The sequence below is a fragment of the Scomber scombrus genome, chromosome 17, assembly GCF_963691925.1.
Source record: "Scomber scombrus chromosome 17, fScoSco1.1, whole genome shotgun sequence".
Lineage (NCBI taxonomy): Eukaryota > Metazoa > Chordata > Actinopteri > Scombriformes > Scombridae > Scomber > Scomber scombrus.
Genome location: NC_084986.1, coordinates 18,768,250 through 18,792,248, shown reverse-complemented (window position 1 = coordinate 18,792,248; position 23,999 = coordinate 18,768,250). Strand labels below are relative to the sequence as shown.

At 40.6% G+C, this 23,999-nt stretch overlaps 3 protein-coding genes across 4 annotated transcripts in view; 2 read left to right on the top strand and 1 right to left on the bottom strand.

Annotated features, from left to right (window-relative positions):
• Positions 1–706: 706 nt before the first annotated feature.
• On the bottom strand, positions 707–6,559 carry dtl (denticleless E3 ubiquitin protein ligase homolog (Drosophila)). Its single transcript, XM_062437709.1, has 15 exons — positions 6,432–6,559; positions 4,942–5,079; positions 4,757–4,849; positions 4,604–4,665; positions 4,315–4,435; positions 4,001–4,066; positions 3,746–3,861; positions 3,556–3,629; positions 3,341–3,444; positions 3,120–3,224; positions 2,640–2,752; positions 2,443–2,532; positions 2,083–2,206; positions 1,233–1,882; positions 707–772 (listed from the first exon to the last, which is right to left on the bottom strand). Exons 1-15 carry the CDS (start codon positions 6,481–6,483, stop codon positions 707–709), a joined length of 1,974 nt encoding a protein of 657 aa, XP_062293693.1. The 5' UTR covers positions 6,484–6,559.
• A 2,052-nt stretch (positions 6,560–8,611) lies between these two features.
• On the top strand, positions 8,612–17,462 carry ints7 (integrator complex subunit 7). The gene is made up of 20 exons (XM_062437057.1): positions 8,612–8,786; positions 8,948–9,077; positions 9,463–9,609; positions 9,764–9,901; positions 10,019–10,065; positions 10,165–10,364; positions 10,494–10,616; positions 10,708–10,825; positions 10,946–11,080; positions 11,224–11,321; positions 11,899–12,138; positions 12,367–12,504; positions 12,857–13,063; positions 13,325–13,519; positions 13,799–13,902; positions 14,008–14,076; positions 14,526–14,658; positions 15,033–15,131; positions 15,579–15,764; positions 17,053–17,462. The coding sequence occupies exons 1-20, from the start codon at positions 8,693–8,695 to the stop codon at positions 17,332–17,334; spliced, it is 2,883 nt and encodes a 960-aa protein (XP_062293041.1). The 5' UTR covers positions 8,612–8,692; the 3' UTR covers positions 17,335–17,462.
• Positions 17,463–19,602: 2,140 nt separating this feature from the next.
• Positions 19,603–23,999, top strand: part of lpgat1 (lysophosphatidylglycerol acyltransferase 1) — a 44,196-nt gene continuing 39,799 nt past the window's right edge. Inside the window, exons 1-2 of one of the 2 annotated variants that reach the window (XM_062437059.1) lie at positions 19,603–20,180; positions 21,639–21,891. In XM_062437059.1, the coding sequence (XP_062293043.1) occupies positions 21,654–21,891 (238 nt within the window). In that variant the 5' untranslated portion in view covers positions 19,603–20,180; positions 21,639–21,653. Of the gene's footprint in view, positions 20,181–21,556; positions 21,892–23,999 lie in introns of those variants that run through there. The other variant, XM_062437058.1, reaches the window with a different exon arrangement.

Genomic DNA, 23,999 nt, shown 5'->3' with positions numbered 1-23,999 from the left:
AATTCTAACCACAGAATATTTGTGTCAATTAAATACAAACACACCAAGCAACAATCATTTGTTATTTTGTACATATAAACAAGTTAAGCATTTGTTAAAGAAAAAAAAAAAAGACATTAGAAGCCCACAAAACACTTAAGACAGAAATGCTTTGCCTCTAAACTGTTACAGAGCTGATCTTTGACCAACTTTCATTATGAATTTGAGTGAAGTTCATAAAAGGGCTCGAAGATGTAGATGTTTTTAACAGATTTAAATATTTCCACACTTGTGAACAAAGATTCTTCTCTGCACTTGTAGATAAATATTTGGTTTATCTCCCTAACTTCATGTGGGCAAATATATTTAACACTAATGCATCTATTCGAGTGGTTTGGTCTGAGTAAAATGAAAGATTTACTCTGCAACACACAACTTGATTTCTCATCCAGAGATTGTGCACAGCACCAGAAAATTGTGTAGGAGGCCACAGCAAAACCTCTGACCCAAATAAAACCAAAAGGCAGCCTCTCATAATGTGAAAACTGAAGCATCAAATATTCTCAATTTTGTCATTCTGCACGCAGCCCAGGGTCATATAGTCATGTAATCTGGACACAGATCACTTTTCTTATCTAAATCTGTCAGATCCCATTAAAAATTGCCAATAAAATAAAAATACAGCATTTTAAACAGAAGCACAGATCATCTGATTGGCTCAAGCAGGTCACTCATTGGGCCTTCTCGTGAAATATGTGGAGATTTTCTTCATGTTTTGTGGAGAGCGGGTGTTCTGAAAAACAAGATTTAAAAAAAATAAATAAATAAAAGTTAAACTCCAATAATTATCTTGATTGTTAAAAGTTCCAAGCATGTGCAGATTAGCATTGATAAGGGGCATGCCTATCAAGTTATTTTCTTCCAGTGACTTTCAATGAAGATACAAGATGGTAAGAAGCTTTCATTTCTTAACTGAAATTCCAAGTCACTGAAGGTGAATGAAGCTGTTAATACAGAAGAAATGAGTTACACTACTGTAATATAAGTACTGTGGTCCACTCTGAAAACACTTCTACTAAAATAATTTCAATGTTTCTGTCTCATGATCTAAGAGTTACAGTATGTCAAAGACATTTTCATGCTGAGGAGAGAACAGCAGACTACTTGGATGTGATAGAACGATATTAAATACTGAGAAAAGGCAGAACAACAACAAACACTTTCACTTTTCAACCTGAGATTTCTGTGCTTACCGGTGAAGCAGGTATCTTGCCTTCAAGTTTCTTTGAGGCACTGGGGCTTCGGGGAGTACTGGGGCCTCCGTGACCTTTCTTCATCTTTTGGCCCATCGCTGACAACCAGTCCGTCGCTCTGGGAGAGCAGTTCTCCTTGCCAATCTGTCTTAACGAGACTTGTTTGTCCTCTGTGTGACTGTTTGCTTCTACCCGGCTCTCCTGAGCAGGGCAGCAGATGCCTGACAGGGCTCGGCTTCTCTTGGCCGCGGGGTAGAGTTCTGTAACGCAGTCGCACTGCTCTGCACCCTCGCAGCTGGCGGATGAACCGGCACCGGTCTCCAGCCTGCGTTTGGCCCTCCGTTCTGTGGGAGAGGTGCTGCTGCTCACTGGGCTCTGGGAACAAGGGCTTAGCACCCTACGGAGCTGCGGGCTGACCTGACTTGGAGATCCGTGACTGGGGGACAACCACTGTTTAATGGAGCACGGAGTTCTCTGGCGAACAGGAGTGGCTTTGGCGTCCTGAGAATGGACTGGTGAGGTGGTGCTGGAGGGTAGAGGCAAGGCGGCCCCACTGGGTGCACAGGCAGCTAGCTGGGGTGAAGCCAGTCCTCCAAGGCTCTCTGTCCTCTGGTTCTTGGCAGGGGTTGTCTCAGTTTGGCTTGAAGGCCCTTAAAAAAAACCAGCACAAGTCCTCTTTAATCCTCAGATATGACACCACAAAACCTATGACACATTTTGCAATCAAAGGCAGGACAGCAGTGATTTATAACATGCTAACATAGCATGTAGACAACAGAAAAGTGAGGTTTTTTTAGGTGGCAATAAACAATAACTGCTCATATGGTGCCATGATAGTTTACACACTTACTTGAGGGAGACTTAGGACGTGCCCAGCCTACAAGATTAGCCTCTCCCACTGAAGACTGGGCTCCGTCCATTTCCCGGTGAAGCCGCCAGATCCGCACAGTGTGGTCATCAGAACAGGAAGCAATCTGCCATGAGAGCAGTGGGGATTATACAAGGCCTAAATCCATCCTCTGGAGCTATTAAAACAGCTCAGTGTCACTCTACTGAAAAAACAAAAACCCTCTATACTAATTGTGGGTTTTGCACAAAAGGAAGCAGGAGACTGTGCTGCTACAATATCTGGTTTGTGAATGTTTAACGTATGTTCCTTAAAAAACACACACACCAAAACACACAACAAAAAGCAAGATCATCATCTCACCTTAGTGAAATCATTTGGGCACCAGGCAACCGATGTCACCTCCTCATTGTGACCTTGAAGCATCATTGGAGGATGTTTGGGATCAGAGATCTGAAATAGAGATATAAATGGAAGGTGAACATGCCATCTCGATCATCTAAAACACAAACAACACTACAATTCTCCCTCACGTTGCCTCAAAAGAGAGGAGAATGTACCTTCCAGATGTATGAGTGATTGTCACTTGAACCACTGGCCAAGAACTGGTCATCTGGGCTAATTGTGGACTTGATGTAAAAGGAGGAATTTTGGTGCCCACCGAAAACGGCCACTGTGGAGGAAAACAAACAGTCATATTAATGCATGCTTTTCAAAATGGCTGCCTTGCTTGCATATTAACCAGCTGATTCAGTGTTGGTTAAGCAGGCCAGTTAGGAGTCCACACCTCAGGACTTGAGCATATTCAAACTATGACTTAAGGTATTAAAATGGGTTCATACAAGCACACAAAGCTTTTGCCTCTTTACATTTTCCATGTTTCAAACAGTGCCCTCTTGCTTTCCTGTCTGCTCGGCATGATAGTGAAAGAACATCAGTTTGCAGCTCCATCTAGTGATATGCAATGGTAATGACTTCGCTGATATGCTGGAAAAAAACTATAACATACTGTATGTGGTCTGAGTGGAGCTGTTGTTTACCTGGGCTTGTTTTTATTCCACTGACGTTAAACATGTAAATGTTGTCGTCAGTGCAGTTGCACATGACATTAGATCTTGTGGAGTCCAGGACAAGACCGGAATAACCTGCAACACAAGCAGAATACAATTCAGCTTATTCATGGTCATTAGCTTAAGAAAAGACTGTACTGAACTGAATTTGCATGACTTCAACATGATGCTCACTGTTGCACAAAACTCACCTAATCGCATGCGCATAGAAGAACCCGGGTATGCATAGGTCTGCAGTGGGACCGGATCATAACGGTGCACATTCATCTTCCTCAGATCCCACACCTTGATTACTCTGGTTGGGAGAAAAAAAAAAACCAATAGAAAAATCAACATGACCATGCATGTTTGTGCTAATAGTCATTTCATATATCTGCATACTAAAAACAACAGTGTTGTTTCTTACCCATCCACAGCCCCAGAAGAGATGAGGGTGTGTTCATCCCGAAACAAAACCACTGTGACACTCTGCTGGGTGTCCTGCAAATAACAAAAGAGAAAGTGCTTGATGATCGGCCTTCTTTCTTGAACCGCCCCGGTCTTTCAGTTTCACTTTATTTCATTAAACAGGGGTTTCTGTGGTTCGGGAAACTCACCACGCTGGGAGCCATGCCACGCATGATGGGCCGCCTCTTCTTTGTTTTAGACAGAGAGTTTGTCTCTGCTTTGTTGTGAGCACCACTGATCCGTTTCACCTGTCTGTAGAATCCATCTGAGAGGAAGAGAAGTATGGAAAATAATCTGTCAAATATATGATTCATCTAGTTATTTCATTTTGATTTTATGAGTTATTTTTGGGTCTAAGAAAACTGACAAAAATGAAACCTGAACCTGAAATCTCTTATTGATACCTTTTTTGCTGCACCTGGTGTCCCAAACCATAATATTTCCATCTCTGGCTCCAGTGCAGAACACAGCTGTTAAATAGAGGACAAACATGACTCAGTTAAAATTATCCAAATTACATTTAAATGAAGGGTTTAACCTTGTAAGCCAGTTTCCCATGTCATGCATATACCTAATTTACAGTTAATACTAAAAAAAAGACAGTTTTACATCAAATCCAATAGCCTGCCCGGCTTGGCATGTGTTTAAGCTGTCATATAAGGAAAAAACTGTTGTAAAAATACCAAAAAATCATGTTGGTCAGTATACAGTACTATACCTTTCTCCTGTGGTGCACATGAAACAGACTTGAGGCTGCAGAGGTGACCCTTGAAGCTGCCCAACATCTCCCCTGCCTTCACATCCCACAACCTGGCCATCTGGTCACCTGCAGCAGTTACCTGAGGATAACACGTGACCAATAAAATGTATTAGAAAAAAATTAAAAGATTAAAAATATTGGTCAGATTGATGAAATTACACACAAATCAGCAGCCAAGTGTTTTAAAGGTGTTTAATGTGATTCACAGTGGACTAAAAATATGAAATCAGTTTGTTTTTCTACTTACCAGCTGAGCCTCCCCTGGTACCCACGCTATGTCAAAGACGGCATTCTCATGGGCCAGCCATTCTGAAAATGTTCATACACTGTTAACCAATGATATTTCAGGATGATGAAGAGGTGAGTTGCAGGGGGGGAAAAGAGGACTCTCCACACATACCTTTAAGTATCGGGTTTTCACGGCTCTCTGTGTTGTAGATCCTCACAATGCCTTCTTCATTAGCCGCTGCAAGGATATTCTGCAAATGCCCCGCTGAAGAAAGATGGAAGAAGAAGGATTAGTTCATTTAATGAGCCCCTTATCTCAGATGTGTATTTTCTGCTGAGGAATAGCAGACTGGTTACCAGAAGAGAAAGCCAGTCCAAACGGTGGCACGGATTCACCCAGATTGCCATAGGAGACGTGCTCATCATGGCGAACACACTGGTAGCCCGCTAGCAAAGAGCTCAGAGGGTATTTGGGCCAGGGATCTGCAGGAAGGGCTGTGGAGATAAATGTAGGTATATGTAGTCAGATACTGCACTTCATATCATAATATTAGTACCATCATGTCATGCTTTTACCAAACTCTATTATCCAAATGCATAATTTTAAATAAACTGTAACTAACAAATAAACTGAGTTACTGAATAGTTTGTTTGTCATGATGTAAGAGTTTTAGTCTGATATGATGCATAAAAGTAGGACACAGGACTTGTTTTGAGCCATATCACCCTAAATAATTCATTTAACTTAAGAGTGTTTTTAGGCATGTCACATAATTATTACTAAAGGTAGAGGATTCATATGTGGATTTAGATTGACCATTAACAACTAGTGGAAGAAGTACTCAGATTCTCTACTTAAGTAAAAGTACTTATACACAGCAATGTAAAACAACTTTATTTCAAGTAAAAGTCCTGCTTAAATAAAAGTACATAAGTATTTGCAGCAAAATGTAGTTAAAGTATTACAGTAAAAGTAGTGGTTTAGTCCCTCTGACTGATATATTATTATATGTGACATCATTCGATTATTAATACTTTAGTATCAGTGTTAGAGCAGCATGTTACTGTTGTAGCTGCTGGAGGTGGAGCTAGTTTCAACTACTTTATAAACAGTTAGCTAGTCCAGTGGTTCCCAACCTAGGGGTGGGGCCCCTCCAAAAGGTCACAAGAGAAATCGGAGATGATTTGAGGGAGAGAAAATAAAAAAAACAAGGTTCTGATACACACATCTGTATTAAGTTTTTTCTCTCATCTTTGACTTCTGGTGAAATATTGGATCATTTCAACTTTTATTTAAATGAAACCATGTGAGAAGTTTAGAGGGAAAAAAGTCTCTCATTGGTGGCGCTGTTAACAACTCACGGACAATGGGTTGTATTTTAAAACATGGCTATATTTTCCATTGTGTAAAATAAACGTAGTGAAGTAAGTATTACAGTGTTTCCCTCTGCAATGTAGTGAAGTGTGAGTGTAAAGTATCAAATGGAAGTACCTCCAAATTGTACCTGAATACAGTACTTGCGTAAATTTACGTGGCTCATTTCCACCGGTGCCATTAACCACCAACTTGGTACAACACAGCGCGTTATTTTAATGTAAAGTAAAGTGAATTTGTGCTCCTCCTGATCATTATAATCTATAACCGTAATAGCAACAGAAATGTCAAAGATCCAACATTAAACTGCAAACATAAAACATGCAGGTAAACTACCATCGCTGATGTTAAACTGGCCAAAGTTATCTTGTAAAATGGCAACATCGAAACTGTGTAGATAGCACAATAACCCTGAGGGAACTCTCAGTAACTAAAGATCCCCCAGATATTCAGAAAACATGAATTTTCTCACCGTTCTGCCTTCGTCTGCCGACTCGTCTGTCAACAACTGAGCGGAACAGCATCCCTACACTGCAGCAGAAGACGATCTGATATAAACTTTCTTTATAATACTCAGAAATTCGCTAGATCTTCAGCTTTTCCCCGTGTTGTCTTTCCCGCGAACAGATCTTGTTAACAGAGGACTGAATACCCCGCTAAACTGACGTCACACGCTCCCATTGGTTGAAACAGCCGCTTTCATATCCGGGTTCTTTGTCCCACCGCCGCCCTGTTCCGCTCTTTCAAAATAAAGTAATTTGAATTTGAATTGCTACTGATACCTGGATCCACATGAATTTACAAATATGAGGTGATGGAAGATGTATTCAAATCATTAAATGAAAGGAGTGATACCACACATTAAAACCACTTCATTACAAAGGAAATCACCCATTCCAAATGCACTAAAAGTTATAAAAATGTTAAGTATTAAATTATGCAGAATGGCCCCTGTCAGTGTTTTTTATTAGGGCCCAAGCACTACAGTGCGAAGGCCCTATTGTAATCGTAGAGATTATTATTATAGTTCTGCCGGAACAAACGCCTTTTTGACAGCCTAAACGTGCCCCAAAACTCACAAAAATTTGCGCGCACATCAGACCCGGCGAAAAATTTGATATTTTATGGTTCGCCAAAATGGACGTAGCAAAATGGCTCAATAGCGCCCCCTAACGAATATAAAAATGTGACAGATTGACGTACATGAACGAAATTTGGTACACATATGTATTATGTAAAGACGCACAAAAAAGTCTCTTGGACCCATAGCCTCACCCCAACAGGAAGTCGGCCATTTTGAAAAATATGTGCGATTTGGGCGATTTCCCCGCCTCGTATTTGAACGAACTCCTCCTAGAGATTTAATCTGACCGACTTCAAATTCACTCAGAAACATCTTCAGACATTGGAAATGAAAATTTATCAAAATCTTTTTGATTACTGGTTTGGTTGCTTCGTGGCGATGTGAGGAATTTTGCCGTTTCGCCATTTAACAGGAACCGCTGGCCAAATGGGGGTACTGCACCCCGTAGAAGATTAAGGAAATTGAGCCCCTCCCTCCAGAGTGACGTAGACAAACGAAATTCGGCACACATATGTATCGTCTAAAGACGCACAAAAAAGTCTCTTGGACCCATACCCTCACTCCAACAGGAAGTCGGCCATTTTGAATCGAATTTGCGATATTGGCGCTGTTTGTTTCCATTTGCCCTGGAAGATGCGTCGCGCCAAGTCTCGCTCATTAGTGGCGTGGCGAGGGAGCTTGGGCCCGGTCATCGCTGCTTGCAGCTTTAATTATTATTATTATTATTATTATTATTGGGCAATATTTGATCAATATTTTGATTTGACACTAGATATCGTCTTAGATTTTGAATATTGTATTATTGTGATATGTGATAAGTGTTGTCTTTTCCTGGTTTTAAAGTCTGCATAACAGTAAAACAATGTAATGTTTGAACTTAACAGACTGTTCAGTGAAAATGCATTGACTAAAAACAGTACACATCCACCAGTCAAACAATGTCAATGTATCATTGTTATATTATTGAAATATTATTACTGATGTTTTAAAAAGTAGGCAGTACTTGTATTATATATATATATATATATATATATATTATATTATATTTTTGGTGATTTGATTTGTAAATATACTTCATATATAAATGGATGTTTCATATACAAATCTAAAGTAGAATAAAATGGAAATACCTAAGTAATGTACAAGTACTCCACTTCAGTACAGTTCATTTTGTTGTTATTCTGCAAATACGTACACATCTAAATTGCAGTTTATCTAAATATTTACATAAAAAAGGGGTTTTCAGAAAGTAGTAAATTGGTCAATGACTCACATATTACAAGCACTTTATTATGAAAACTGAAACTGTATACCGTAAGTACTACTGCTATAACATCCGGATGTGCAAATGTTCTCGTCGTAGGATGGCGGCGGAATGACCCGCCGTACTTTGCCTCTGAATAGCTAGTACTCGTCAGTCGGGGTGGTAAAATGTACATATGAGGAATGTGATTGGTTAAAATTAGGGCAAGAATATCACAGCAAGCCAATCAGAGGTAGATTGGGGCAGGTCATGACTGCGGTGTCCTAGGAAAAAAATATCGTGTATAGTGTGTTGTGTTCGCCACCTGAACAGTGAAATGCTAACGGCTAATAGGTGCTGTCAAGACTGAAGTATTTAGTGGAACAAACTAACAAACTAAATAATAATGTCGCTTTCAACTGCACGGTCATTTCTATCAGAGGCTTGTTATGGAGAACAAGAACTGGACGCCAACTCCGCTCTCATGGAGCTGGACAAAGGTGCGTCAACTAGCTCGCTAACACGTTAGCATAGGGCTTTACCTCAGGTTGAAGCCTGATCTTATGTGTTGTGACTGATTCATGTGCCGGTTTTTCTAAGTGTAATGACCAAATGAGGAGTCCCTGATTTGTTGTGACTAGTGAAGTTGCTTTAATTGCAGGGTTGCGGTCGGGGAAGCTCGGAGAGCAATGTGAAGCTGTGGTGCTCTTCCCCAAACTCTTCCAGAAGTACCCTTTCCCTATCCTCATCAACTCTGCCTTTCTGAAACTCGCAGACATCTTCAGACTTGGGTATGAATGCTTTATTAGTCCCCGTGTTGTCCAAAATTGATTGAATTAGTCTGTTAATTAAGTATATATAGCTAAAACTTATGCAAACTTTTACAAGCTTGTAACAAAAGCCTCTCAGTAAGTCCCAGTCTGCAGCAAGTTAGACTAAATATTAGACAGACTTCTCAATATTATGGAATACAATTAAACAGCACCACTAACTACAGCCTTCAAAATCGTGATAAAGTTGAATCAACTTTATAACCTTCATAAGCGTAGCATTTATCTCAGGGCTGCATTGCACTACTTTTAGTTAGGTATACCCAATAAACTGACAACTGATTGCATACAGAGTAAACTATTTACAGACCACTTTGTTTATGAATGCGTGTTTCTCTGATTTCAGGAACAACTTCTTGCGCCTCTGCGTGCTGAAAGTGACCCAACAGAGTGAGAAACATCTGGAAAAGATTCTCAATGTGGATGAATTTGTGAAGAGGGTGTTCTCTGTCATCCATAGCAATGACCCTGTGGCCAGAGCTATCACTCTGAGGTAATAATATGTAAAAGAAAATGGAACCAAGTTTTACATTATGCTGATTGGATAAAGGCCATAACGCTGCACTGCTGTATAGTCTCAGAATAAATGAGTGATATATGATTGCCATTCTTCCCACTCAGTTTCTGTGTTGTTCCTTTTTGTTCAGGATGCTTGGTAGTTTGGCCTCCATCATCCCAGACAGGAAGAATGCCCACCACAGTATTCGCCAGAGTCTGGACTCTCATGACAACGTGGAAGTGGAAGCTGCAATATTTGCTGCTGCAAGTTTCTCTGCACAGTCAAAGTAAGGAAACACACAATGTTGCGTAAGATTAGCTGTAAGGTACATATAATCTGGCATGCTGTTGCACATTTTCTTTGGATGCAATAGTTTTTTTAAATTGCTGTTTCCCATTTTCAGAGACTTTGCAGCTGGAATTTGCAACAAAGTCAGTGAGATGATTCAAGGTAAAATTTGTGCACTGACAGAAGAAATTACAGCCATGATTTTAAGCACATTACAAACATTATAAACAACTGTTCAAATATTTGTCTTGCTCACTCCAGGTTTAGACACTCCAGTGGAGCTGAAGTTGAAGTTAATCCCCATGCTGCAGCACATGCACCACGACGCTAGCTTGGCATCCAGCAGCAGAGAGCTTCTACAGCACCTGGTCAACTCCTACCCCTCCACCCCGATGGTCATCGTCACCCTGCATACTTTCACCCAGCTGGCTGCCTCTTCCCTCATCGATATACCCAAACAGGTAGGACCATGCCAGTATCAGAGTGGTACCCCGCAAAGACCATGCACTGTTGCTATTATTAAGGTTTATTCTGTCTAATTTGAAAAGTCTAAATGAGTGATTTTTTTTAAAAATTCTTTATTCTTACAGCTACAGCTCCTCCTTCAGTACCTGAAAGATGACCCAAGAAAAGCCGTCAAGAGACTCGCAATTAATGACTTAAAGCTGCTGGCTAAAAAGGCTCCTCATCTGTGGATCAGAGAAAACACTCAGGTAGTGCTTCAGATACTGACCGTTGCAATGCAGGGTTTTCTTCATATCGATATGAAATCTGAAGTTAATATTATTGTGGTGTTACTTGCAGACCCTCTGTGAGTGTGCGTTAACCAGCCCCTACAGCAGTCTGAAGCTGGGGATGTTGGCTGTACTCTCCACCCTTTCTGGAACAATCGCAATCAAGCAGTATTTTCATAATATCACAGGTAGCACTCACTTCATGTCACACTGTGTATGTATTTGTATGGTATCATTTTATTTTACAGTCATGTTTGAACGCTGTTATTTGTCTCGTGAGTAACTCTGATCTCAAACCTCCCTCTCAGGTAGCTCTTCAGTTCCCCCCCGGCTGACTGACCTGGTTAAACTGGCACAAGAATGCTGTTACCACAGTAACCTGGCAGTGGCTGCACACGGGATCATAGTGCTTACCAACATTGCCATTTCCTATCCAGAAAAAGGTTAGTTCCTGTGTGTCATAGGCTGGTTTAAGTACTCTTCTAATGCCAGTTACTCTTCAGGACTTTGTTCTCAGATTCACCTCACTGATGTTTGCTGATGTGTGCCGAGTCTAAGTGCTTCTGTGTGTATTCCCCTTTCTCAGATATTGTACAGTTGGAGCAGGACACAGTTTTGGGGGTGGAGTCCCTTCTGATGCTTTGCAGTCAAGATAACAGCCCCACTGCCCAGGCCACGCTCAAAGTAAGACAAGATATGACCCTAAAAAAATAGGTTACATGTGGACATCAGGAATTGATTAGAATAGAATAGAATAGAATATACTTTATTGTCATTGCACAAGAAGTACAATGAAATATATAGAAACATGTCAAGTGCTGAATGCTGACATCAGATTTGCAATTTTGCTTGCTCTATGATCACATAGTTCATGATTTATTGAAAGACTAAGGGCATTTCTGACTGTACTTCACTTAAGCAAACTTCAGGCATGGATGCTCTGTTTGTTTTTTCAAATGATAAAAGTAAAAAGTGTTGTTTTGATATACAGTAGGTACCAAAAACTCAGATATCATATTGGCAAAAGGATCAACAAATGAAAACGATACCCAGGGAAAGCACCATGTTCAATGTAATGTAATATTATCTTGGAAATGAAAAATTCTGCTTAGTGTGACACACTTAAGATGCCTTACAGTGTTTTCCATCTTTGAGTTCTGTCAGACAAATGTCATATTGCAACTAAAAAGGGGTTATTGGGTTTTATTAATAACCAGCTCTCTATATTTTAATGTGTTCAATGTAACACTTTGCTTTCTAGACGGCCCTCACGTCATTGGTTAAGCTGCTGAAAATTCGCCAACATCTCAGCCAATCGGCTGTGGAATTCCTGCTGGGCCAGCTCCACTTATCCTGCGACTCCTCTCGTGTCCTCATGTGTCACGCTCTGGCAGCCATCGCCACCCACCTGCCGGTGTTGGGTGACGGCATGCTGGGAGATCTGGTGGACCTGTACAGAGTGGCTAGTCACTCTTCCACTGACAAGCAGCAAGAGCTTCTGGTGAGAGTTCATCAATTACTACACAGACAATGTTATAGTTAATGTTATTTTTAATGAACAGGCACATGAGACTCCAAACAGCTTTAAAATGAAACTAAAGTTAATAATCCTGTGAGATTCTAGTGAGAGTTCATCACAGATGTGCACAGACCTGTTTTCTGAAAATATTATTGTTGTGTCTTTGCACTCTCTGATTTCTCCACCCTCTACTGACTGTGATTCCTGCAGGTTTCCTTGGCAACAGTGATTTTTGTTGCCAGCCAGTCGTCTCTTTCAGCTGAAGTGAAGACTGTCATCAAACAGCAGCTGGAGAATGTTGCTAACGGCTGGACGGTGTACCGCATTGCACGGCAAGCTTCACGCATGGTAATCTCACTACCAGCACTACCTTAATCATCAGATATTGATCATATAGCAATTGCAGTATCTTATAATGTCTGTGTGAAGGATTAAAGTTGAATTTGAACACTTGACACACATTGGTCATCATCTTTTGATAGCCTGCTGATGAGTGTGTGCAGATATTAAGAATTATTCTTTATTTAAACTCTGACAATCTTTAATATCGTCATATAAACTTATGCTTTCAAATGACCTCAAGTCTGTTGTTAGAAGAAACACCAGTGCAGACACATTGCTTAATTTGAATCAAAAAGGGGTCATAAGCAGCCCTCCAGCACCTGAAACAGATCCTAAAATGTGTATCATTAATTCACAGGGGTGTCATGAGTTCTCCAGCGAGCTGTACCAGAGTCTGCGGACCCGCGTGGCCTCAGAGCACTTCTACTTCTGGCTGAACAGCCTGAAGGAATTCTCTCAGGCCGAGCAGTGTTTGAGTTACATAGAGGACGGAGACTACAGCGGAGCCATGAGTGCCATCGCCGAAGCCTTGCGCTCCTACCAAAAGGGCATCGCCTCCCTCACAGTCAGTTCACCGCCGGGCATCTTCTGCTTGTCAAAAAACATTAATAACAGTTCCTCCTCCTTCGCCAGTGACAGATGCTTAAAGCTGTTGATACTCAGTCTCGAGAGTCGTTTTTATCTGAGCTTATTCCACAGCGATCCAGACTGTTAATGGATTAACACACCTAATACCTGACTGTATCTTGTTAGTTCAACTCAACATAGACCAAACTATTTAACTGTAGTCTTAACATACTGTTATCTAATTAATCCCTCCCTCCAGGCTGCCAGCACTCCCCTGAGCCCTCTCACATTCCAGTGTGAGTTCATTAAGCTGCGGATCGACACCCTGCAAGCCCTGTCACAGCTCATTTGTACCTGCAACAGCCTGAAGACCAGCCCTCCTCCCGCCATTGCTACAAGCATCGCCCTCACCTCAGGCAACGAGCTGCAGCGCTGCGGACGCATCTCCATGCAGGTAAAACATCAGCTCAGGTGGAAGTTGAGGCCAGCCAGCAGGAAATGGGTTTGGTTTTCCCTGGATGTAATGTGCATATATGTAGATTAAATAGTCTTTCAGTAGTTATTGAAACCATATACCTATATTTTCAATCAGAACCCAAAATTTACATGGAGAAATTAGATAAAAAAACCTTTTACTTGCACTATGCAGCAATACTTGTGAATCCAGTCATAATAAATGTGCTCTTTATGTTGTAAATCCTGAACTGACTGCTGTAACGCTCTTAATTTTCAGATGAAGGTATGCATGGATGAGTTCAGAAGTCTGGCAGCTCGCTACGCCGATTTACACCAGTCATCATTTGACGCAGACTACGCCACCCTCCGTAATGTGGAGCTGTATCCTTTTAACACATCACAGTGACTTCACTTCACACTCGCAGCCTTTTTTGACAACTGTTGTTTTCTCTGCTGTGATGGATTTCTCTTTAACTGTCTGTTCAGACAACAACAGAGCTGTTTGCTTGTCTCTCATGTCATAGAGGCTCTGATACTGGACCCGCAGGCAGCAAGGTGAGAGCTGTTCTCATAGTGTAAAAAGGTGGAACAATGTGATTTGTTTTGTGTTTTTAGGAGAAATTAGTAAGTGAACAATGTGTTAGATTCTGTAGTGTTTCATTTACAACCTTCAGAGCAATTCGCTGTAGAGTAAAATAAACTCATTTTCTTGTGTTTTCACTGGTTTGGCATTTTAGAAAAAGGCAGATTATGTGTTAAACTGTTAGAAATATTTTGGAAAATGTCGCCTCAGTTTATTTGCATGTTGTTACCAGTTAGAAAACAATGTCTGCACGCTTAGATACACATGACACAGGAAAGGAGATAAATGCATTCTTGTTTAATATGATGAAAAGGTTGAGTTTTCTGTTGAGGCTGCTCTACTATAATCCACTTCCACTGAAGGCGTTCTCCTGGCAGACGTTTGACTCTTAACAGTTTGTCTCTCCGTCTCTGTTATCTAGTTTTCAGGAGTACGGCACCCTCGGTGTGGTTCAGACCGAGAGCGAATATGAGCGACGGATGATGTCAGTCTTTAACCGAGTGCTGGAAGAAGTGGAGGGCCTCGCCAAGAAACACCCCCCTGTTTCACACTTGGTATGATGAATACAATACAAATAGTTGTGGCAAATTCTCTGCTGGTATCTCATATACATACAGTATGTGGTGTATTTGTCATTTAAAGCTTATTCTACTGCTGTACTTATATTTGCTTTTAAATTGTTTTATACTTTATTTTAAATGGAAAATCACACTAACAAGGATATTTTCTATACTCTATAGAAGCATGTTTTACCTCAGCATGTTTATGTTGTTTGTATAAATTGTTGTTTGACAGGTTTCTTTTAATCTTAACAAGACTTTTCCTTGGTTAAATAAAGGAAAATTTAAGAAAAAATGGAAATGAACAGCAACTAATTGCTTATAATGTTAATAATGTGAATCTGTTGTTTGCTGTTCTTGTTCCTTAGCATACAGGTTGTCTGTGTGATGCTGTCATAGCTTTGCTGAAGGTGCCGCTGTCTTTCCAGAGGTACTTCTTCCAAAAGCTCCAGTCGACCAGCATTAAGGTAACTAATGTTTGTAATCACTTTAAATAGAGATGCATGTCCAGTTCTCAATCCCAGACACCAAATAGAATCTGAAACATGAAGAGTAAAAGAGAACTCGACCCTTCTCACTATTTGCTTTTAAATAATGTATGAGGGTTTGGTTTCGTGTTCATCAGATACTGTAAATACAAGTAGAACAGTTGAGATTACACCTGTGTATAGGTTTTCACAGATTTACATTCAGGTGAAATAAGAGTTCAACTACATGGATGAGTTGTTTTTATTTACACTGCAGCTCACATGAAGACAGTATGAAAAAAATATAGATAACATATACATGCACTCAAGTGTCAGTCTCACAGTTGCACCATACAGCTGCAAATAGGAAAGACTGTCTGTTAGAGGATATTCTGTCTTTAACTGGTAAGGCTGATTCAGGTATGTCTTGTTTTGGGTTTTTTTCAGCTTGCTCTTTCTCCATCACCACGAACACCAAGTGAACCAATCCCAGTGCAGAACACCCAGCAGCTGACTCTCAAGGTAGAAGGAGTGGTGCAGCACGGATCGAGCCCAGGGCTCTTCAGGAAGATCCAGTCTGTCTGTCTCAACGTCACCTCGGTTCTCCAGAGCAAGACAGGGCCTGACTACAAGGTATCTTCATCTGTGTTTCTCCTGAATTCTTAGTGTAGCTTGTCCTGAGTATATTACTGTTTGTTCCATCTATTGAAGCTCAAATCAGGTATTCTTAACATAATGTATAATGTTAGATACATGCCAATTTGCCCATAAGCATGAGCGCAGCACTTCAGATGCCATCTCAGCATTTTGCACTTAATCTCCTAAGCACCTTGAGAGCACAAAAGCCTACACTCTAATTTTATTTATTGATTTCAGTATTTAAGACTGTGCAACCCTACCTGCTGAAGGATGTGAGTGTTAGCACCCTGGTTTTATTATACGTTTAACTAATAGAACACACAGGACAGCTATAGTCTTTACATTGTACACTAATCACTGCTGGAAAGTACATCACAATAATTATAATATAATACGCTGACGATACAGTGATTTTGAGCCTTCTCCACAAGAACATGGACCCTTGTGTGTACCACGATGAGACCGAAAACCTCATAAAGTGATGTGACACACGACAATTTCATTCTAAATGTCACCAAAACACAGGAGATGATCTTTGTCCTGAGGCAAGTGACTGACCATGAGCCAGTGGTCATCAAAAAAAAACAACCATTCAGTCAGGTGTCCTCGAGTAAATACTCACCACACAGACAACCTTCTCTGCTGGAAAACACCCATTTTTAACCTGTGTAACTGACTACAGCAGAGACTTCGAGAGAGAGAGATCGAGGTTGTATGGATCCTAGAGAGCATCGTTAGATATGGAATTACAGTATGATTGAGCAGCATGAAAAGCAGGCATGCCAGCTCGCTCAAAACAGCCATTAAGGTGATTAGGGGAAAAAAGAATATGAGTCCATACAGAGGCTGTACAAGCAGACAGTTATGAAACCAGCAACAAAAATCACTGCAGACCCTCAACATCCCTCTCTTCTCTGAATACGAACCTCTTGCCATCAGGAAGAAGACTCTGCGTGCCAAAGTGCAAATCAAACCACTTGAAGATATTGTTCGTTCCAGCCTCCATCAAGCTGTCGAACTCTAATGCTAAATCTTAATTAAATAGGGCGATGTGCAGTAAATACACAAGCATTTAGCACTCCTGCACTTTAACTCTTAGCAGTCGTGTTAAGAGTAAGTAAAATGTCTTTTTTAATGTTTTTTAAGATGTATTTATGTGAAGCAGCTGTTTAGCATTGCACCAAATGATCCTTATGTTTTTGCGTTGTTTGTATGTGATGCAAAGGACTGTAGCACTGGACTGTAGAAACTTTCTTCTCTTCACATATTTTATACTTTTCAGATCCCGCTTGACACAAAAACTAACGAGATCGAGCAGCGGGTAGAACCCCACAACGACTACTTCAGCACCCAGTTCTTGCTGAATTTCTCCATCCTGGGCACTCACACCGTCACCGTGGAGGCCTCCGTGGTGGATGAGAGCGGCATTGAGTGGAAGACCGGGCCCAAGACGACGGTGTCAGTTAAGTCCCTGGAGGATCCGTACTCACAGCAGCTCCGCCACCAGCTGCAGCAAAGCGGAGCCCAGCCCGCTCCACAGAGGAGTGCGTACGCTCGTTTCTAGTAAATGTGCCCTTGACGCTTTATTTTTTATTTTTTTTATTAGCTTGTGTACTTAACCTGTTACGTCTTGTAGAAACTGTATTCAGTGTGTACATAATATCTTTTTCAATGATTAAAAGACAATATTTAATTTTAATTCTAAACACTCAGTGTAATCTATCTAAAATATTGTTTGATCAAGTGTAAATGGCCTGAATGTGTATTAAAGGAGAGGTTCATCATTTTTCAGTCAGGTCATTCAGTCAGTCATTCTGTGCAGAAGTACATTTAAAAGTTGATCTGAAACTTATATGAGGCTTTATCAGTCAGAGTTAGTCATATCAAGTGAATATCTGCCAAATTTATAGTCTTTTTAGCATAAAATTCCCTCTTTGTGTTTCCTTGTTGAGCTATGGTGGAAGTATAGTAACAAAAAGAGGGAATTTGGAACCAAAAAGTCTAATGCTGAAAGCTGTCTATTTCATTTTGAATCATTTGGAGGGCTGACACTTCATGGAGGCTTGTGGATTTCACATTATAGTTTAAGTGAATTATGAATTGATCTTCTAATGGTCAATATGAGCAGAGACGATTACATTCATTTTCAACCTGACTACTGTTTTAAGACAGACTCTACAAATTGTGAAGCCATCCTTCTAAGTCCCCACATTATTTGACTCACATATAACCCGGAGGCGAACATTTTCAGTGTAAAAATACCACCAGAAAATGCAGACTTGCTCGGTATTCCTTGACCATATTCTTAATCCACTAATATTTCGTGCAGAAATCTTCAGGGACGATTGAGTAGTAAATGCCCTTGGTTTGACTGTGGCATCTATTCTGCAGTAAGTGTAATAGCAAAGTCTGTAGTCTGCCACCAGGGGGCAGAATATAGTCATGCATTGAACGTTGTCTGAGCCGCACTAAAATCTCATAATATCGATTCTAGTTTCATGAGCATCACATCATTTAGTAGCCAGAATTTACACTTTTAGACTTTTTTATTTTGTGTTTATCCCAACAACTGTATATTACAATATATTACTGACCTGCAATCTTCTTCTCCAGTTATGTTAACCAAAATTTAAAACACCCCCACTCTAGTGTTCCATATTTTTTTTAACAGATTTGCAAAAACAGAGTTGCAACAAGTTGCGTCCTTGCGTCCTCCTCGTTTCTGATTTAAAAAAAAAAAGAAGAAGTAAAATCCATCTGATTTAACAGTGACCTCATGAATCCAGACTGATAACATCATCTCAAAATTATTCGTTGTCACTGCAGCTGGGATGAGTCGAGATGAAGTCACACGATTCGTTAACAAAACGAGAAAAACTGCTATTTCTTTCCTACAAATAATAAAACCTATCAGCGCTTGACAGCAGGGCGCCTGCGCACTGACGAGCGTCAAGTTAGAAACAATAAAAATTAGACTTCCGCTTCTGGTTTTCAAAATAAAAAGTAAAGCTGAGCGTACGTTGTGCAATTTTAATAGCAATTAATCTAAGAAATCGTTTAGATATCTTACTTAATATCAAATATTTCCTTAATGAACACATTTAGAGCACACATTTTTGGGTTTTTTTTAATTATATGAGATGTCTCCCTTTAGAAAATCAATATAGGAGACAAGTACAACATTGCTATTTATTTCAAAATATGATTGCAATGTTTATTTAGTTATTATTATTATTATTAGGTGTATTAAAGCCTACGTTTTCTATTTTATTTGAAATTATACTAACTGTACACACACATATACATTTGTACATTACATATGTTTTTTGTATTATTATCATTATTGTTTCACACTTGATTGGCAATGTAAAACCCATGCCAATAAAGCTCATTTGAATAGAATAGAATAGATTACATCCAGAGGGAGGTGGTAATGTAGTGCCAAGGATGATGCAAATTGTCGCAAAAACCGCACAGAAGCAGAGGTTGTCTCAACTGGGGTTTTTTATCTGGCCATTTATAGATGATAATCCTAAATTTGCGTCAGACTCGCGAGATTCGTGTGCATTGTTTCTTTATTTGGGGGTACTGTTGGTCATTGTACAAAATAATGACGTTTTATAATGTGATCCCGCTGTGGTTAAGGTCTTGTTAGATTTAAGCACAAAAAAACACTTCAGGGTCAGGGAAAGATTATGGTTTGTTGCCAGTGATCACTCTCGCGAGATCTTTCCGCAAATCTGGGGTTACCATCTAGACCTGATTGTTTGCATTAAGCTTTTATTTTGAAGGCGTGGCGCATCGTATCCGCTTAGGCTGTGTTGATCTTTTGTGTACATTGACGTGGTGTGACATGGGCTCCGGAGGCAGATAACGGGTCCTGTCTGCCTACAAAACAACAAATCGGCGTTTTTTCTCATTTTGATGCTCGTATACGGTTTTCAGTGTGTGTAGTGTTTGCTTCACCGGCAGGGCTGCGTTGATCCCTATCTGCTGAGCCCGACCCACCTCTCGTCCATCGTCGCTGATGGGAGCTCAGTAGCTAGCTAACTTGGCGATGAAGATGATGATGGTGGTGATGATGATGATGATGATGCATCGGAGGATTTATCCCGGTGTCTCTGGCTGAGATGGAGCCTAGCTAGCGAGCTAACGGAGCCCGCCGGGGATCCTGTTTGCCCGAGCAGCCGCGGATAACGTCAGCTAAATGGGCTCATCTGCGCTTTTATCGCGTTATTATCCCACGTTTCCACCTCTGTCCCCTGTTTGATTTGATAAGAGACACTGACCATGTTAACGATAGCTGCTAACTTAACCGTGTAGGTTAGCCACACGTGACTCCGTTTATATCGCTCCCACAATTAGCTTCATCTCTCCGGCCGTCCGCGGATGCTTCAGTGACATTAACGGGTGAGTAGCAGCGGCCACCGGGGTGAGACTCAATGTCAGGGTCGGACTATACTCTGGAGGGAGTACACGGATAATGCGCTTTGCACCAGCCTCGGAGTCAACATTCACTATTGTCTCAAATACAGGGTTTAAAGCTTATTAGTTGCTTGTATCAGACATGTCTGTGTGTTTCACCGTCTCCTCACACGTTTCTTTACATCTGCTCCCGTAATGCTAACTCAGCCCGCTGCTAGCTAGCATGTCATGGGAGTACTCGACCACGTCCCGTGCGACTGGTCCTTTTATGGTCCTCGTCTTTGCGTGTATTACTGTTACAGCTAGGCAGCTAGCGAGCAGCCAGTCACGACCAACAGACGGCTACTGTCCACAATAAATCCTCTCTAATAGTAATGAGAAGATAATGTACACTACGCCTGTGTTACAGTTAAATTCCATGTATTAGCCTCATCCCAGTTTCTCCACCCTGGATAATATAACACCAGTGGTAGAAACCACCAAATACATTTACAAAAGTACTGCACTTAAGTCCAGATTTGATAAACCTGCTACTATATACTCCACTACATTTCAGAGGGATATATTGTACTTTCTTGTCCACTACATTTATCTCACAGCTTTAGTTACTTTTCAGATGAAGATTTGACACAATGGATAATATAACAAGCTTTTAAAATATAACACTGAAGATAAAACCAGTGGTTTCTAACCTTTTGGGCATCTTACAAAAAGCGGTGTATTGTCAGGGTCACATTTCAGATGTCTTAGTTGTTAACAGCTCCACCAAATAGTGTTTTTTTCCCTCTAAATGTCTCACATGGTTTCATTTCAGTAAAAGTTCAAATGATTCAATATTTCACCAAAGATAAGAGAAAAAGTCCAAACACTGAAAAAAGATTTGTGTATCAGAACTTAGTTTTTTCCTCTTTCCTTTCCTAATAATCATCTCACGACCCCTCAGACTTATCTGGTGACCCTTTTAAGGGGCCTGACCCCTAGGTTGGAAATCATTGGACTGAAGTAGCTAACTGTATAAAGTAGTGTAAACTAGCTCCAGCTACAACAGTAACATGCTACTCTAACACTGATGCTTCAGTATTAATAATCTAATGATGTCATATATAATAATATATCAGTCAGAGGGACCAAACCACTACTCTACTACAATACTTTAACTACATTTTGATGCTAACACTTGTGTTCTTTTACTTAAGTAGGATTTTTCATGCAGGACATTTACTTGTTGCAGAGCATTTTTACATTGCTGTACTGCTATTTTTACTTGACTATAGGAACTGAATACTTCTTCCATCTCAGTGTAACATTTAGCTGATTTGTGTCTTGTTCACATAGCAACAGTTTGTTTACTGTAAGGATAACGTTGTGCACACACATGCCCTGTGTGCCCTCTGGTAAACCACAAAAGCTGGGATGCTACAGCTGCTGTGTCTTATGTTTCAGACGGTGTGTATCAGGATGGCACAGCTCTTGGACGGGGCCAGCAAACTGGGCTGGATTCTGCTCAAGTCTGTGACCCGTTTCGTGTTTATGTTCTTCAACAACTGTGTAGCCATCCCATCCTACTGCATGTACCTGATCCTGCTTCAACCGCTGAGAATATGGGACAGCTCCACTTTCTGGCACATTGAAGGAGTCATGTTTAAATGGTTGCTGGCCATGGTTTCATCATGGGGCTGGATCGCAGGTTATACAGGTAAGATGGTTTGATTCATTGTTGTCATTGACAATTTTCACATGCTGGACTTGCTGTTGGAGAAGCAGGCAGAATATCACTTGAAAACCTGTGAAGTTGCTCCTTTCACAGGATTTATGTATACTCAGCAATGTCCAAACACCCTAGGACATCATTTAACAACACTAAAAAAGAGTTTTGTGAAGTTTCATCTGTGTTTACTAAACAAACAAATATAAATATTGTAGCTAATAATGACATACCATTCATTCATAATGCATTCATATTTGTCTTGCCTGTGCAAAAAGAGCGAGGACACATGACATTTCTGGCTGCCTGGATCAGGATATTCAGTTGCAACTTAAGAAACGGGCGTAAAACCTCATTTGCCGTGCAGCAGGTAGAAGATTAGCCGCTGATAGGAAGCACTTAGGGTTTGGGTGATCAGAGAGCAGCAGGCGGTGTTGTTAGATGACCTTCTGGGGGGGGTTTTCAGATATCTCTGGGCGTGTGTTCGTCAGATGAACGAGTACTTACTGCTGACTCAAATGTAACAACCAGAGAGGCATAAACTGTGGCCCAGTTGAACAACAGTGTGTAGTGGCTACCCCACTGACCTCTATCACCAAGTGTTATCTCCACTTTTAACAGAGCATGAACATAAAATCACGATGACTTGATTCTATAACACAAGTGCTATAAATATAAACACTTCCCTATCTCGAAATGCTTCTCCTGCTCATATGCTCACTTTTGTACTTTGGCATATGTGGTGATACTTGAGCAATCACAGACAAAAAGCATGACTTGATTCACTAATTACAGTCAACGTATAGAGACGACTCCCGGTCTTAATTGCACACGTGATTTACATGAAGAACAGCAGGATATCAAAAGTGTGTGTGTGCGTTTTTGTTTTTTCTCAACCAACCAGTTGAATACCTCAAAGTGATTCAGGCAGTCAGCGGTGTTTGGTTGCACAAAGCTGGGAGCAAAATGCTTACAAATTGCTAAGTGGTGAACATGGGGAGCAACAAGGCGTGCTGATTAATAATGCAGAGCTTTCAGCCTATGGAACACCTGGTCCTGTGTCGAGCAATTTGTATTATAGACTTTTGATTGGCAGTGTTTTGAACAAAGATATCTTATCGCCACATCCTACAAATGGCGATTAATGCTGTCAGGAATTCAGATTATCGGATAAAATATACACTGTAATTTGCAACCTGATACTTCTCATATTACTTTGTATACAACTGGCTGTATTAGGCTACATTCAGGCCTAAAGTGTTTCTCTTTGTGTTATTGCAGTGTGAACAGAGAAAAGTTGATTCTGATGTGGCCCTAAACCTGACTGATTTGATGCAGAAAGGTGGACTGTGTGCACAACCATCTACAAAAAAAAACAGCATACAAATTAAAAGCAGAGATTGCCCACACATTGAAGATTTGCAGGCTCCTAAAGTTTTTATAAATGCAACCTTACGGCCTGATGAAAAAGACCTGTTTTAGAAATGTTGCATCAACCAAAAGTTATTTGGGTTTGCTTGCAGATTTTCAGCATGGAGACAAACCTTTCATTTTCCTGTTTCCACATGTCTGATTTGAGCCAGTGTGAGCTCACTCCAAACAGTCACTTCAGAATTGAGGCAACTTCGCTAATCCAGCGCAGCATTAGTCACATTTCTGTGCCGCCGCTCGAGGAACAGCTGCAGCGGAGGGACGGCGAAGCGGTAGACGACATAATAGGTTTGAATGTCACTTAAATGCAAGCGAAAACTCATGAGACATGTATTTAAAATGTTTTTTTTTTAAAACGCTGAGTAGGGAAACGGTATACGAGTGCATCAACACCAAGCTGACAGTCTTAAAATGATCGGTTCAAGAAGCAAAAAAACAAATGACAGCCGTGACTGTATTGAGCCATACCTTAATGTTTGAGATAAGTCCAGCTATGACGCAGTGTAGCTCCACGATGACAGCATACACTGTCACATTTTAGTCACACTTATACACAAGTCACTCCTTCTTTGGCACCAACTTGTTTAGGCTGTTGTCAGATATCGGGCACAGCAGCTGCAAATTGATGTAATAAATTGCATTAATTTCTTTGAAACACCAAAAAAAAG

Bases quoted from the DNA above. Each gene is read 5' to 3' on its own strand.
- dtl (XM_062437709.1), bottom strand. From the start codon at position 6,483: ATGCTGTTCCGCTCAGTTGTTGACAGACGAGTCGGCAGACGAAGGCAG. The intron at 4,436-4,603 runs GTAAGTAGAAAA...TGTTATCCTCAG, and splicing joins TACCAGGGGAGGCTCAGCTG to GTAACTGCTGCAGGTGACCA. The intron at 4,067-4,314 runs GTATAGTACTGT...TCTATTTAACAG, and splicing joins ATGTGCACCACAGGAGAAAG to CTGTGTTCTGCACTGGAGCC.
- ints7 (XM_062437057.1), top strand. From the start codon at position 8,693: ATGTCGCTTTCAACTGCACGGTCATTTCTATCAGAGGCTTGTTATGGA. The intron at 10,365-10,493 runs GTAGGACCATGC...TTATTCTTACAG, and splicing joins TCATCGATATACCCAAACAG to CTACAGCTCCTCCTTCAGTA. The intron at 11,322-11,898 runs GTAAGACAAGAT...TTTGCTTTCTAG, and splicing joins CTGCCCAGGCCACGCTCAAA to ACGGCCCTCACGTCATTGGT.